Genomic DNA, 13,572 nt, shown 5'->3' with positions numbered 1-13,572 from the left:
AGGCTATAGACATCATGAATGGTGTACTTGGGAAGGAACCTGAGGGCGCAGCTTACGGAAGCATTGGACGGCATGAACTGGGGAAACATTTTAGAATGAGGTATCAGTTGACAGATGATATTTCCGATCTCGTCAAGGCAATTGAGGAGATGAGGTTATGCGTGGAGCTCGCCCTCGACGACTTTCCATCAAAACCTTTCTCTCTTGAAATGTTGTCTGTGGTCCTTGCTATGTACGACGAAAGCAGCCAAGAGGATCATCTATCCGAGGCCATTGAGGCCATTGAACGGGCTATACGATTATTGGACATTGACCATCCCGATCACCAGCGTCTCAATTATAGTTACCGTCGCTTGCGGAGAAAGAAAGCAAGAGGATTTTCACTTTGAAATATATTGTGTTGACGATATCAGACTGGTCATCTCTGTAGACAAGAGTGCAATAACTTGTCAATCATATATTGTTCTGATTTTATTACTATGACTCGTTATTAGATATCTTGGCTACGAGTGGTCATTACGGCATTTCCTCAGGATCAATAATAGTTCGATCGGATGTTTGCATGTCATACACGCTTGGCCTCGCTTTATCAGACACATTTGAGAAAGGGGTAGGCTAAGAGCTGGTAAAGGTAGGTAGGTGATAGTTATGCACATTCTTTACGCATGGCTTAGGAGTCTCGATTTTTATATCAGAAATGTTACACTCTTAGTGCAAGGAAATTCTTCGTGAGGAGCTCTTGGCTATTCTCCGCCTGATGTTGGGCCAGCCGAGGAATGTACCAGATGGGAACTTTTTACTTAGTGGGTGGGTCTGCTCTATTTGCCTACGGTACATGGACATTTTTGTCTAAGCTTACTCTCTAAGCCTATTCTGCGTGTTACATAACAGGTAAGCTCTATGTCCAGTAGTGTAATACTTGTTTATAGAAATAGCATGGGTATAAGCACAGTATGATTGCCTTGTAAACCAATCCGAGTATATATAGAATGTATTTATAGAATGTATACAAAAGTACTGGAATGTGGAAATAGCCGACCTAATATAAAATGTCTTGGCATAAAAGCTTCTGACCAACTTCAAAGGACTTCCCCCTAATTCTGACTATTCATTCCAATATGGTACCCCGGCCGGATCTCAAAACATCGAGTCGAAATGTCTTCAAACCAGCCAATGATCGAACTCTGCGGTTTCGAGAAGATGGAACATTTCACATTGGAGTCTTTGAGGACTTGCATTTCGCCGAAGGTATGCGTTAAGCCAGCTAGAAAGGGGCTATTACTAATCCCCCATAGACGAGGAAAAAGACGAGAAGTCCAAAGAAGTGATGTCATATATCCTCGAGGAGGAGGACATTGACTTCGTAGTCATAAACGGTGACTTAGTGTCCGGCGAAAAAACCCAAAAAACCGAGTCGAGCAAATATATCGATTCGGTCGTTTCCCCGCTTGTCGATCAGGGGTACAGGTGGGCATCAACTTACGGCAACCACGACAGCGCGATTAATCTCAACCCGAAAGATGACATGTTAGAGGCCGAGAACAAATACCCCAACAGCTTGACGCAGAGTAGGGTATCCGGCCACAAGGCTGGAATAACGAATTATTACCTGCCGGTATTTTCACATGGACAGGCGAATACCAGCACACCCGCGCTACTACTATGGTTCTTCGATTCGAAGGGTGGATATGATTATAAAAAGCAAGGAGAAGGCGGGCCTCCTGTTAAGAGGCCCAGTTGGATTGATGAATCGGTAAAGAACAAAAAAAATCCCTGCTCAAACTACATTGCTCCAGAGGTACCGACTAACTGACTGCATCCAAGGTCGTTGACTGGTTCACCGAAACCAATTCCAAACTGAAAAAGGAGTATGACAAAGTCATCCCCTCGGTAGCATTCTACCACATACCGGCCCACGCGATGCTCGAACATCAACAAACAAAAGGCGTAAATCCAGATCTGACGCCTGGCGTGAATCGCGAACGGGTTCACCCGCAAGGAAGTATCCTATCGAAATATGACGGCCAGGACGTCAAGTTTATGAACGCGCTCCTTCACACCGAGGGCTTAATCGCAGGATTCAGCGGCCACGATCACCAAAATGATTGGTATGCGCCTCTAGCAGACAACGATCGCGACTTGAATGACTCAAACACTAACCAAACATTCTAGGTGCTTTAAATGGGACGGGTCTCTTGTCGACCACGGTCTAGCTGGGAATGGTATCAATATGTGCTACGGTCGGCATACTGGATATGGCGGCTACGGTAATCTAGACCGCGGTGCACGGCAGATCTTACTCCACGAGGGCAATCTTGCAAACGACACTGAGACGTGGATTCGATTGGAAGATGGGTCCGCCCAGGCTCGCGTGACATTAAACGCAACTTTTGGCCAGGATAATTACCGTTCTGTTGCTAATGGTGGTGGGAAGCACGATTCCTATGCGCAGGGCCCTTTGCTTCCTTCAGCTTGGTTATGGGTTCCGATTATGATACTCTCGCGGTGGAGCATGTAATGAGCACTTTGGGTTATGGGCCTTAGATTGCTATAGATCGCTACACTAGTCCTAATAAAAAATAATGATTAGATTGAGATAGTCGACATGAGAGTGAAGAGATGTAAATCTCCTGCCTTTCCTAGATCTTTCGGGGTCATTTTTCGAGATCTAAATGATGGGTTATATACAACTATATCACATGATCCATTTTTGTCATCTTCGAAGTATACAATACATGTTCTGAGGGTCTGGGTATGTACAGCCAGCAATAGCCATCACCGTTTACAGGTAGATGTAGCAGAAAGGACCAGAGACGGTGCTCATGATATCCCGCATAGCAACAGTCTCGCCACCAGCATAACCAATATCAAGAAGTGTGTCAAGAGTAGTGTTAGGCGAAGCAGGGCCGTTCAAGAAAGTAGCAGTGCCCGAAATCGCATTCAGACGCTTTCGAAGGTTCAAATTCTGCCAGATCCACCAAGTGCGATCAATCATACCGTGGTGGAGCCAGAAAGCAGGATCACCGGGGCTAACAAAGACATCACGGGAAGGATCACCACCCATGGAGTAGTGACCACCACCGTGGACACCGATGTTGCCGCTGCCGGGAACACCCTGCATGTTCATCTGGAAGTCATAGATGTCGTCGTTGCGCAGGATCAGGTCCACGATCGCGGTGAAGTTAGCGTAGTCCTGGACGATCTTGGTGCTCAGATCGCGCTTCAGGCAGCGGGGGTTGTACGCAAGCGGGTTGGCTGAGCTCCCGGATTGTCCGCCAGGCAGCATCAGCGCGACTGGGCCCAGGTTGACAGAGTAGTCTTTGAAGGGGCCGCTGGTGACGCAGCCGCCTCCGGTGCCGGTGGGAAGGTGGATGACCGGGTAGGTACCCAGGCTGAGCTCAATGTCGCCGACACTTTCGACGTAGGCACCGTTGCCGGACATCGAGGTCTCGCTGCCGTCGAAGACTTGGGATTTCTCCAGGTCAGCGGCGTCGGCGCCCCAGTTCCAGTAGCTGTGATCATGTTAGATATTGGGAATTTTTCAATGCCAAGGATCGTTAGACTTACGGGTAATCGCCGGTGTAGCCACACTCGTTGCGCATGGCTTCCTCGAAGTTCCAGATGTAGTATCGGTGCCACGCCAGGAAGGTTCCAGTGTAGTGGATACCCGTGGTCTGGTTGATATGAGTACCGACGAAGTCATCGTAACGGGACCGCACACCAGGGGCGATCTCGGAGGGAGTGAGCGAGGGCAACTTCTGGAGGCAAAGGACGGAACTGATGTAGGACTTCTTCTGGGTTGCAGAGAAAGTTCTCCAATCGCGACGAATGCGGAGGTTGCTCAATGAACAACCACCGCGCTTCTGAACATCCGAGTCGCTCGAGACACTCTCGATAGTGGCGTTGTATGCCAATCCAGCCAATTCGTCAAGCTGGGACTCGGCAACCGGCAGGGAGGTGGACGCCGCGGTGGGGGTCGCAGCGCTCGAAACAGCACTCTCCGTGGCAGCGGGCATAGCCAGCGCCTGTGCGAACAATGCTCCCAAAGTGAGAACGGAAATGGCAACCATGGTGGCGAGTTGTATCTTTGAACCTCTGAAAGACCAGGAAGTCCCACCCCAAAAGTTTAGGAGAAGTATTGATCAAGAAGGAATCCGGGCATGATCGGCGATTTAAAGGCTGAGTGCATATGCCAATCACCCCTATCTCGGATTTAATGCATCTATCATATTCTTTTTGCATGTATGTCCCCATGGCCCCTCTGCTGGGACCATTTAGGGCACCGGGCCATGGTCCGCTTTTCCCCACCGCCGGGAGATGCCGGCAATTTACACACAATTTCCATTTCCGATGATCTTTGCTTCCCACTTAAATCTCTGGCTCACGGACCGACCCTTTGATACCCTGGAGATCACCCATCCTCATGGATACAAAAGGACCCTTGAATGATAAATCTGAAGCCTGTCTGCAGAATCAAGCCACCTCGTGGTACCCTTGTTCCTTAGCGACTTGGCAACTTCATCTAAGCGACAGACCCAATCACATCTGGGTAAATCAACTTCGGTTCTAAGCCAATCTCGGAATGCCACCCCGGTACCCTAACTATGGAAATTCAGAGGGAACTTCCCGTTGTATCCGAGGTGCAATTTCCTCCAGGTGCATTTCTTACCGATGGTGCCATGACTGCTCATTGGCCATGTTTCGAACAACCAACTTATATCCTCGATGTTGGGTCCGAGACATGTTCTGGAACCTCTTTTTTTTTCAGATTCAGGTCGGCAAGCTCTCCTTTCGGCCATTCAGAAGAACGATGCGCGTAAAAATAAAACTCAAAGCCATTGTCGGCATCCAAGCTAGGCATAAATAGAGTGCTCTAAGAAGATAAAACTGGAAATTGGTCTGTGGCGTTTAGTAGAGTGTATATTAAAAAAATAATAGGGAACCCCATACGAGACTCACGCCACTTTCTCATTCCTTGGCTTCGAAAGCCACAACAGTATGGAGTAGAGGTAGGACTATCTGTTAAACATGCTAACGCTTTTAATGACCCTTTCAAATTTGCCCTAGTATAATCCCTGTTCGATTCTTCTTTCCAATGCATAGTCCCTAACTCCTACGACACCCATGTCGGACAGTGCTAATATCGGAGGCGCTAGCCTACGAGATGTTGACCAAGGACCTAGAATTATCATAGCCACGGCTATCACTACTGGCGCCGCATTACTCACTGTTTTGGCTCGGTTCTACGTGCGTGTGTTCCTTATTCGAAATGTCGGGTGGGATGATTATACTATGGCCCTGACGATGTTGCTGTCTGTCAGTGGATTCGCCATTATTGTCCCCGAGGTAAAATATGGTGCAGGCAGACATATGGTCTTTGTCCAAGAAACGGCCGTAACGGCGATGCATTTGAACTATGCCACCCAAGGTATTTACCTGTGGGCCATTGGCTTGGTCAAAGTATCAATTGGGCTGTTTTTGCTTCGTTTCGCACCCCGCAGAGGGTATAGGATCTTTATCTGGGTTGTCTTGGGTGCGTCAAGGCTTTTATCCCTTCTTTCTGTGATCCAGTACTGACGAATCTGACTCATTGTAGTCCTCATGGCGCTCTACACTGCAATCTGCTTTTTGGTGCGTAACGCATCCCCCACATTCGATCACGAACAACAGTTAACAGCTTATTGCAGACTCTTACCTTCGAGTGTCAGGATATCCGAGCAAATTGGGATCCCGCAGTGAAATCGAAGTGCTTTAGTCGCAAACAACTTCTAGCTTTGAGTTATACAAACACTGGTGAGATTGACACTGCAAGGCTATGGTTAAACATTTGCTAACTTGAATAGCACTGAATATTTTGACTGATCTGATCTTCGCGGTTCTACCGGTCTTTATGCTACGGTATGTTTCATGGACATTGTTTTTTTTTTAGGTTGAGAGGCTAATACAATCATTGACAGTCATCTTCAAGTCAACCGCCGAGTCAAAGCCTCCCTAATCTGTATCCTGGGCCTGGGAGTTTTGTGGGTTACTTTGGACCCAATCATATCTTAAACCCATGCTAACTCTTCTACTTTCTTCAGTGCCTGCGCAGCCGCCTTCGTCAAACTCTCGATCCTACCCAGCTACGGCCAAACCGGCGACTTCCTCTGGGACTATACAAACCTCACAATTTGGGTTGTGTAAGTTGTCTATACTATCCCAAGCACCGGAAACCACCCTTTTAAATCCCATACTAACCAATAACAGCACAGAATGCAACACCGGTATCATCGCCGGTAGCCTCCCCACCCTCAAACCACTGTTCAAGAGAGTCCTCGGCACGTACGGCTCGCATACGAAAACCACCCGCGAGTACTTTGGCAGCAAGAAATATAAAATGCAGTCAATGTCTCGATCAAGAGGGCCACCAGTGCAATCCCGAGCGCATAAAAGCGGCAATCTCAGTATCGCCGAGTTCGACTCTGATCCAAACACTCAACACTCCCGGATCGGGTCTACAACAAACTCGACCAAGTACTCTGGAAGTCAACGAAGCAATTCCAGCGAGGAGCGGATATTACCTATTGAGGGCGATGGAATTGTTTGCACAACGGAGGTCATGGTTTCGCGAGAGCAGAATCCTCCAGAGATGCCGCCCAACCCTCCCATTTTGCCCAAATTGGGCAGGATGGGATCCCTGAGTGGCTTGCGCGTCAAGGCGGATGATAGGGTTTAGCTTTGTATTTGGAGTTATGTCAATACGAGAGGATTATGTATATTAATACCCAACAGTACGTGGGCAAATAACGTGTGTATAAATGGTAAATCAAAGCGGCTGTTGTCCATTTACAGATTTTACTCAAATGGTTGGCAATACACATCCAGCCAATCGTTTTGGTCAATTCCAGGGACTTCTGGCATATCAAGGATAAAGTCCATATCGGTGTCGTTCCAAGATTTGCTGTCGCCCGAGGCACATTCATTGATGGCGTTGTATGCCAACCCAGCCAAGTTGTCAAGCTGGGAGTCAGGAACCGGCAGGGAGGTGCATGCGGCGGTATGCCTCGTAGTGCTCACAAGGGCACTTTCCGTGGCAGTGAGCATAGTTCATGCCTCGCAGTGCTGACTTGGATGTCACGACAAGGGTATGTGTTTCCAGCACTCGTCACCTTTGCACAGGTTGACTCAAGGATCTCGTTTAAAGAATGTCGGGCAGATCTGGTGATGACATTGTTGTCCTATAATTCTTGTTAGAGTTTGTGTCTTGTAACACGTGTGATAGAGGGAAAGCTCACTTAGGGTCATGCGCTTGTTACAAGAAGCCCGGCAACATATCCGCCGAAAAATACATACGAGATTGCTGCCTCGTGTATATGTGAAGCTTGACTTACTGCAGTATCAAGATGGATTTAGGTAGATAAGGGGTCATCATGAACCTCAAGAATATTGAAAGAACTGTGGAAGTTCTCAGGAGGGTGAAATAATAATATATAGATAGATGTAGGGGAATGTAAGGGAAAGACTAGAGGGATGAAGTGAGAAATGGGTGTTCGGGTAAGATGTGGAAGAGAAGAGAAAGAACAGGGGGGTGGAGAGAGAGTAGGCGTAAAGTGCGAGGTGATTGAAAGGCAAACAGCATTGAATCTTTCACTCAAATTTGGGTGTCATTGATGTTCTATGCAGTAACACCATTACCAATGGTTTCAAATTTTCTGTAAGCATGCGTTTACTTCGTTGATCTACATACACACGTTGCTATTACACTGCATTTCTCGACGACTCACATTTTGTTGGACCAAACGGCCAGCATAGCGTGGCAGCTCTAGGCGCTAAAGGTCATCAACCCGGTAAAACAAGTAGCATGGGCGAAGACACAGGCATTGGACAAGTCCGTGTGGGGATCCAGTTGGTACCCGCAATGAGTTTTACGATATGGAGCAATCGACAATTACGGTCTTCACAAATGATATACTAAGCAATTCAAGTTCAGCCACACAGAAAGGTAATTCGTATTTGGATATCTCTGTGGGAGATAAGTCTTGGTATGCCGCCAATACACAGTAGTATTTCAATTCCACGAATAGAATACGTTAGCTCATGGTGATAATCAGATACGACAAAGTTCAGAAGCCAGTCATAAAAATAAAACTAGAAGAAAAAGGCCACCGGGAGCTCTCTCCATTTCACATCCACGCACACCCAGGTATAACAGCGCCCCTCCCAGCAACAGCCTTCTCGTCAAACTTCTCAACATACCACTTCCGTCCCCAGCGTGCGTGGGGCAACATGTTTGTGATCGCGTTGGCTACAAATACCACAGCAGGCAAAGGCAACGGCACAGCAAGCTTACCAGCCGCCCACGCAGCAGGCACCAACCAAGGGGCAAGATGCAGCGGGGGAGTGATGGCCACAGAAGACGCCGTGGCAGACGCAGGAAGGACGGAGAATGGGACAACCGCTGTCCCAACGAGAGCAAATCCAATCCACTCGAGCCACTCGAAGACGTAGTGCGGATACAAGATGTATCGGAAGACACCACTGGCAGGTGGGATGACGTAGACTTTGTGGAACTTGTTGCGGCTGCCCCGTGCTTCGCCTCCGGTCAGAATTTGATCATCTGTCTTTTTGGCAGCGCGTTTTTCGGCTTCTTCGCGTCGGAGTCGGAACAGGGTTGTCTCTGAGTAGATATTGCCAGCCATTCCGATGGCAAATAGGATTATGCCCACGGTGGGGAGTAGGTCTACCACCCCAGGGTGAGGAGGTGGACTTCCGCTGCTAGCTGTGTGGAAGCTTGGGATGGTCGGCACAGTATATCCGCGCAACCAGCCGGCCAGACAGGCTGAATTGAACCAATTGAAGAGCATGGCGAATGACATGATGGCGACATGGATTGGGGACATGCTGGGGGCTGAGAAGAAAGGGGAGATGATAGCGCGGTTGAAATAGTGAGTGCAGTACAGAGTTACAACGAGGATGTTGGACATGGGGAGATCAGTGAATGACGGTGCATATGGAGATGGGGTGACCATGCTGTATATCAAGTTGATAGGACCGACAAGCTCCATGGCAGACCAGGCGATACGTCCTGGAATGTTGAAGATGGACTGTGAAGAGGTTTTGCCTGCTGGATGCCAGGACAAAATCCATTGAACTACTGTCATCTAAATGCACCGAGTCAGTCTTGTCACATCCTCTAGGGCTTCAGGGTCCTGACCAGGGGGAAGTATTGGAAACCGCATATAATAGGTTGATATGCAGCCGGGGTTGGAGGGAAGAGCTCTGCGATGGCGGGCATAGCTCCCCAACAGGTAGATATAGTTGCACCCATATCGAGTGTCGAAGAGAAGAAGATTGGAGATCGCGGAGGATAAACAAGAAGCTTAAAAGCTTGGGAGGTGGAAGGCGGTGGGTCCCGGATAAGGAGTTACACTTGGCCTGCTTCTTCCTCTGCTTTTATTTTTTCTTTCTGTCCTCTATATCTGATCAAAAACAGCCAAATGTTGTCGGGCATGCTGATAAAGAGGACAATTTGGGGGAAATCGTTCCTCAATTGCCAAATTTACAAAGTGTACTACTTTGAAGCGGAGAATGTAGAAAGGTCATGCAAACGAAAACCCCACGGTGGTAAGACAGGAGAAAATTGCACAGATTAAGCAAGTTGGCGACAGGACTAGGTTCGTTTGATTCTCTATTCGACAACAAAAGGTACATATGTAAATAACCCAGGGCACAATTCCACAGAAACGGAGTGTAGCATTTTGTCCCGTGAACGTTAATGGAAATGCCCCTAAACAAGCAAGCAAGCTTGATTTGATCATAAAAAGGCCCGGCTCCTTAATTCGATGTGTCCATCTGATTCTGATCATGCACCATTTCTCTCCGTTTGCCAGCCAGTTTCTCTGTCTTGAACGCCTCGATCTTGGCCTTAAGATCGGTGTCTAGAAAGGGTGGTTAATAGTGGAATAACAATTGGGAAATCAAATTGCTTACCAGGCAACACATCTTCCATCTTCAATGGGACACGGTTGAATGGATCGTGAGGGTCACTGAGGAGGTGCGAGCGAATTGTGGCGCGGTCGATGGAGATCCGCGAGCCGGGAAGGATGACCGGGTCTTCCATGAGCGAATACATAAGAGGATCTAAAAAGATTAGTAGCTGTCGAAAAGTAGTATCAGACAACGGGGACGTACCGAGGAACTCTTCGGGAATCTCGCCCATGTCTTCCTCCGCTTGATCATCAGCCTCCTTGGCAGCTTGGACCTTCTTCTGCAGCTGACTCCAATAACGCAGCTGCTCAGGGGATTTCAGCGACCACTTTCGGATGATGTCAGCTGCCTTCTCGAAATTGGCTGGCTTGTAGGATCGGCCATCACGGGCAACAGCCAAAATGAAGTTCTCCTTGTTGATCAAGTTAAGATAGACGTCAACAATCTCACTTAGAAGAGCGCGGGGGTTGAAGCCATATTCTTGCAGGTTATCCACTCGGAGGTTAGAGCTCTTAGGCCCCACCATTGCATCGAGGTTGTAGTCAAGCATGTCTGCGAGTCGCTGCACAATTTCAGGCATTGTAAATGAATCGGCAAGCGCCTCGGTGAACAGTTTGAGCATTGACACTGTTTGGTTGGTCAATTGCATGTAGCTTTTGGCGCTGCGCTGTGCTGATGACAGATGCTCTTCCCGCTGCTGGCGGGTTGCAGCATCCATTGAGTGGCCCTGTGTATTCAGCTCGGTCTGGGTGTTGTGGATAGTCTTGAAAGCACCAAAGGATTCATCAAGTACGTAGGTCACATCGTTAAGCAAGAGATTCACGAATCGGACGAAGAAATCCAGGTTCTGGTTGGCTTGAAGGGACAACTTCTCCCGATACAGAGTGTTCGGCCAGATGCATTTGATGATCTGGAAGATCTCGTAACGGATGTTGAACTTGTCGTAGAATTGCGAATGTGTTCCCGTGAACTCTGCCTCGATGTAGAATTTCATGATCGCATGGAGGAGATGCTCGTTGGCAAATGGCATTGAGTTAAGCAGGTCGACCAAAACACCACTAGCGCCACCAGGGCGTTTCCAGGTGCCTCGGAACAGAATAGAAATCAGTCCAGCCTTCAGGTAGGGGTTCTTAATATAGGCGGAGCTCTCCAGGAATGTGATGCACAGCATTACCAACTCATCGCCCTGGGTGGCGGTAATAATCTGTGGCATGCACCACATGATAAACTTGAAGTTGCTGACAACGTCCTCCAAGAAGTACTCTGGTAGACATTTGAAGACTTCGGGCTGCTCCTCTGGAAGAGGAAGGGTAACCTGTTCCTTGGGGAAGTTCTTTCCCGAGACAAGTCTCAAAAGCCACACAGTAACATACCGCATGAATAGCATGGAACGAGCCTGCCATTGCTCGTCGAACAACACACCCTGCAGACTGTACTTGAGGGCAATACCCAAGTCGAGCTTGTCTTTGTACTTCTTCAGGGCTGCATCAAAGGTGCGCAATTGCACTGGATTGTTGAGCCAGCGAACCCGCTCAAGTTCGAATTTAGTGATTGTACTCTCCATCTGTCGGACATCTTTCTCCAGTTGTTCCATTTTTGACGTCAATGATTCACTACCATAGTGGTGGGCCGCGACAGTCAGGAAAAAGATTTCGGTGATAAAGTTTGAGGTTCCTTCGGCCTTCTTAGAATAGAAAGCGTCGGAGGCGTGCTGATCGGCATTGATCTTAGTCTCATCCCGCATGTCAACGCGAGAATCGCGATGGAGATAATCCGCATCAATTCGGTCGATTTTGGTGAATGCTGCATCCATAAACGGCTCACAAAGCTGGTCCAGGCACGTTGTGATATTAAACATGAAGCCGTCAGACGACACTTGTTCAGGATCAACCTGCATCGCCCGTCGTTTGTGATTGATATTCATAGCAGTGGCGAACCAATCCAAAACACGATCCCTAGCCTCTTTCGAGGCCCGGATCAGGTGGTTGACAACATCCAGGAGATCAGAGCTAAGCATCTGCTGTGTCATTCGAAGCGATCGCTGGGCGTTAGAAATGTATGCCTGGTCCCGGGTCTTAGGGCTAGAGAAATAAGACAAGGTGACATTAGCTTGAAGGGGTGAGAGGCGGAACCATGGGCCCAAAAGAGTGGCTTTCTCGAATTGAGCAGGGTCCCTCGAGTTATTGAAAATGGAAGATTCTGTGATTGCAGCCGCAATGGAACCGTTGCGAACAAGATTTCGAAGAGCCTGAACAAACTAGTCAGACGCGGTCCAGGGGAATTGTGACGCTTGACTTACAATGGCGTAGGGCTTGTAGTCATCGTTAACGTCCATAGAAGAAAGCTGCGCGCTCAACTGCTCGACAGCAGATATGAAGGCAGGCTTGACGGAGTCATCTTCATCGAATCTCCGGACAGCCTCGTTAATAAACTCGAAATCAATTCCTTTATCATCCTCGGGGTCGATGAGAAGGTATGAGGCCAACGATGATTGCGGTGACCATTCGCTCCTACGGTCCAAACAGTCAGTATCCAGTATCAATGGAGTGACAACCCATCCAAACGCACCCAAACATCTCTGGCATCGTAATTGCAAAGATACAATAGCTCATGCATAGGCGGCGTGCCTCACATAGAACCTGATACTTCGGGTCATTATCTCCCGTCCGCCTCAATCCCTTGTACACCTTTGTGATGCGCTTCCAGCATGGCAGCAGATAATCAAGGGGACGCTGTCTCTCGGTGTTCGACGCAGCCTCTAGGAGAGCTTGGTCTAGAACCGCGACCTGGATGCGCAGCTCCTGGCCCTCATCCTGCAGTTCACTCCGAAGTCCAGGCAAGCATGTGCGCATGCCATGAATGTCACGCTGTCCTTCTTCCTTGAGAGTCACTCTGAACACAGCACTTAGTGTCCGGTCTTCGAAGGCCTCAATGCTTTCGATTTTCTGTGGCGGAGGGGTGCTCGGGGCAGAGGGAGCGGCGGATCGTGGTCGGTCTGGTGTAGCGGTGGCTGGGGTGATCTTGATCCGCTTCCCTTCTGACTGCTGCGGGGTTGATGGCGCATTGAACAGACGGCTCGGTGACTGAGAAGACAGTGGTGAATGTGATGGAGATGTGTTGGCTGAGCTCTGCGCCGATTCCGAGTTGCCGTCCACTGGGGACTGGGCTGGGTTTGAGAGTTTTGCAAGTCGCTTGTTGCGAATCTTTTTTTTTATCGAGAATAGATGTTAGTCCTCGAGTTACTTACTGCGGGGGAGGGATGGCTTCATAAATTTGAGCACAACAAGCAACTGACCTTGTCCGCGTCGGAAAGAGTGTCCGACATATTAGCTGAAAGTCAAACAGTAAGCCGCTTTCAAAGGGTTGGCAGGACCGCTAATCTGGTGGATCGGGTCGGCAGAATATCAATATTGTGACCGTGTGGGAATCATAAGGGAGGCGTGAAAGCGGAATCACTTCAAAGCCTCGAAGTGGGGGCAACGGAGTCTAGAATCCGCGGAAGATGAACGTCGCAAGATGAACACTTGTTTCCGTGATGATCGCCGAGATTCGCTTTTGTTCTGATTCGAGATTCAGCACCGTGATCAATTTTGACTAAGCAAACCT

General features: G+C 48.6%; 7 protein-coding genes across 7 annotated transcripts; 3 read left to right on the top strand and 4 right to left on the bottom strand.

Moving 5' to 3' along the window:
* Window positions 1–14: 14 nt before the first annotated feature.
* N7447_010654 (uncharacterized protein) lies at window positions 15–389 on the top strand (the record flags this gene model as incomplete). Its single annotated transcript, XM_057234916.1, has 1 exon — window positions 15–389. The coding sequence occupies one exon, from the start codon at window positions 15–17 to the stop codon at window positions 387–389; it is 375 nt and encodes a 124-aa protein (XP_057081136.1).
* A 729-nt stretch (window positions 390–1,118) lies between these two features.
* Window positions 1,119–2,518, top strand: N7447_010653 (metallophosphoesterase family protein; the record flags this gene model as incomplete). The annotated part of the gene is made up of 4 exons (XM_057234915.1): window positions 1,119–1,248; window positions 1,296–1,753; window positions 1,825–2,108; window positions 2,173–2,518. The coding sequence occupies 4 exons, from the start codon at window positions 1,119–1,121 to the stop codon at window positions 2,516–2,518; spliced, it is 1,218 nt and encodes a 405-aa protein (XP_057081135.1).
* A 264-nt stretch (window positions 2,519–2,782) lies between these two features.
* Window positions 2,783–4,070, bottom strand: N7447_010652 (tyrosinase family protein; the record flags this gene model as incomplete). Its single annotated transcript, XM_057234914.1, has 2 exons — window positions 2,783–3,512; window positions 3,568–4,070. 2 exons carry the CDS (start codon window positions 4,068–4,070, stop codon window positions 2,783–2,785), a joined length of 1,233 nt encoding a protein of 410 aa, XP_057081134.1.
* Window positions 4,071–5,124: 1,054 nt separating this feature from the next.
* On the top strand, window positions 5,125–6,715 carry N7447_010651 (uncharacterized protein; the record flags this gene model as incomplete). The annotated part of the gene is made up of 7 exons (XM_057234913.1): window positions 5,125–5,533; window positions 5,597–5,631; window positions 5,688–5,793; window positions 5,844–5,898; window positions 5,958–6,020; window positions 6,081–6,179; window positions 6,247–6,715. 7 exons carry the CDS (start codon window positions 5,125–5,127, stop codon window positions 6,713–6,715), a joined length of 1,236 nt encoding a protein of 411 aa, XP_057081133.1.
* A 119-nt stretch (window positions 6,716–6,834) lies between these two features.
* Window positions 6,835–7,083, bottom strand: N7447_010650 (uncharacterized protein; the record flags this gene model as incomplete). The annotated part of the gene is made up of 1 exon (XM_057234912.1): window positions 6,835–7,083. The coding sequence occupies one exon, from the start codon at window positions 7,081–7,083 to the stop codon at window positions 6,835–6,837; it is 249 nt and encodes an 82-aa protein (XP_057081132.1).
* Window positions 7,084–8,162: 1,079 nt separating this feature from the next.
* N7447_010649 (3-oxo-5-alpha-steroid 4-dehydrogenase family protein) lies at window positions 8,163–9,307 on the bottom strand (the record flags this gene model as incomplete). The annotated part of the gene is made up of 2 exons (XM_057234911.1): window positions 8,163–9,140; window positions 9,194–9,307. The coding sequence occupies 2 exons, from the start codon at window positions 9,305–9,307 to the stop codon at window positions 8,163–8,165; spliced, it is 1,092 nt and encodes a 363-aa protein (XP_057081131.1).
* A 506-nt stretch (window positions 9,308–9,813) lies between these two features.
* N7447_010648 (ubiquitin-ubiquitin ligase UFD2) lies at window positions 9,814–13,291 on the bottom strand (the record flags this gene model as incomplete). The annotated part of the gene is made up of 6 exons (XM_057234910.1): window positions 9,814–9,917; window positions 9,970–10,119; window positions 10,171–12,214; window positions 12,266–12,476; window positions 12,535–13,169; window positions 13,262–13,291. 6 exons carry the CDS (start codon window positions 13,289–13,291, stop codon window positions 9,814–9,816), a joined length of 3,174 nt encoding a protein of 1,057 aa, XP_057081130.1.
* Window positions 13,292–13,572: the final 281 nt, after the last annotated feature.

The sequence above is a fragment of the Penicillium robsamsonii genome (assembly GCF_028829455.1).
Source record: "Penicillium robsamsonii strain IBT 29466 chromosome Unknown utg000007l_segment0_segment0, whole genome shotgun sequence".
Lineage (NCBI taxonomy): Eukaryota > Fungi > Ascomycota > Eurotiomycetes > Eurotiales > Aspergillaceae > Penicillium > Penicillium robsamsonii.
The sequence above is the reverse complement of the archived record's forward strand: the minus strand, read 5'-3'. Positions and strand labels throughout refer to the sequence as shown.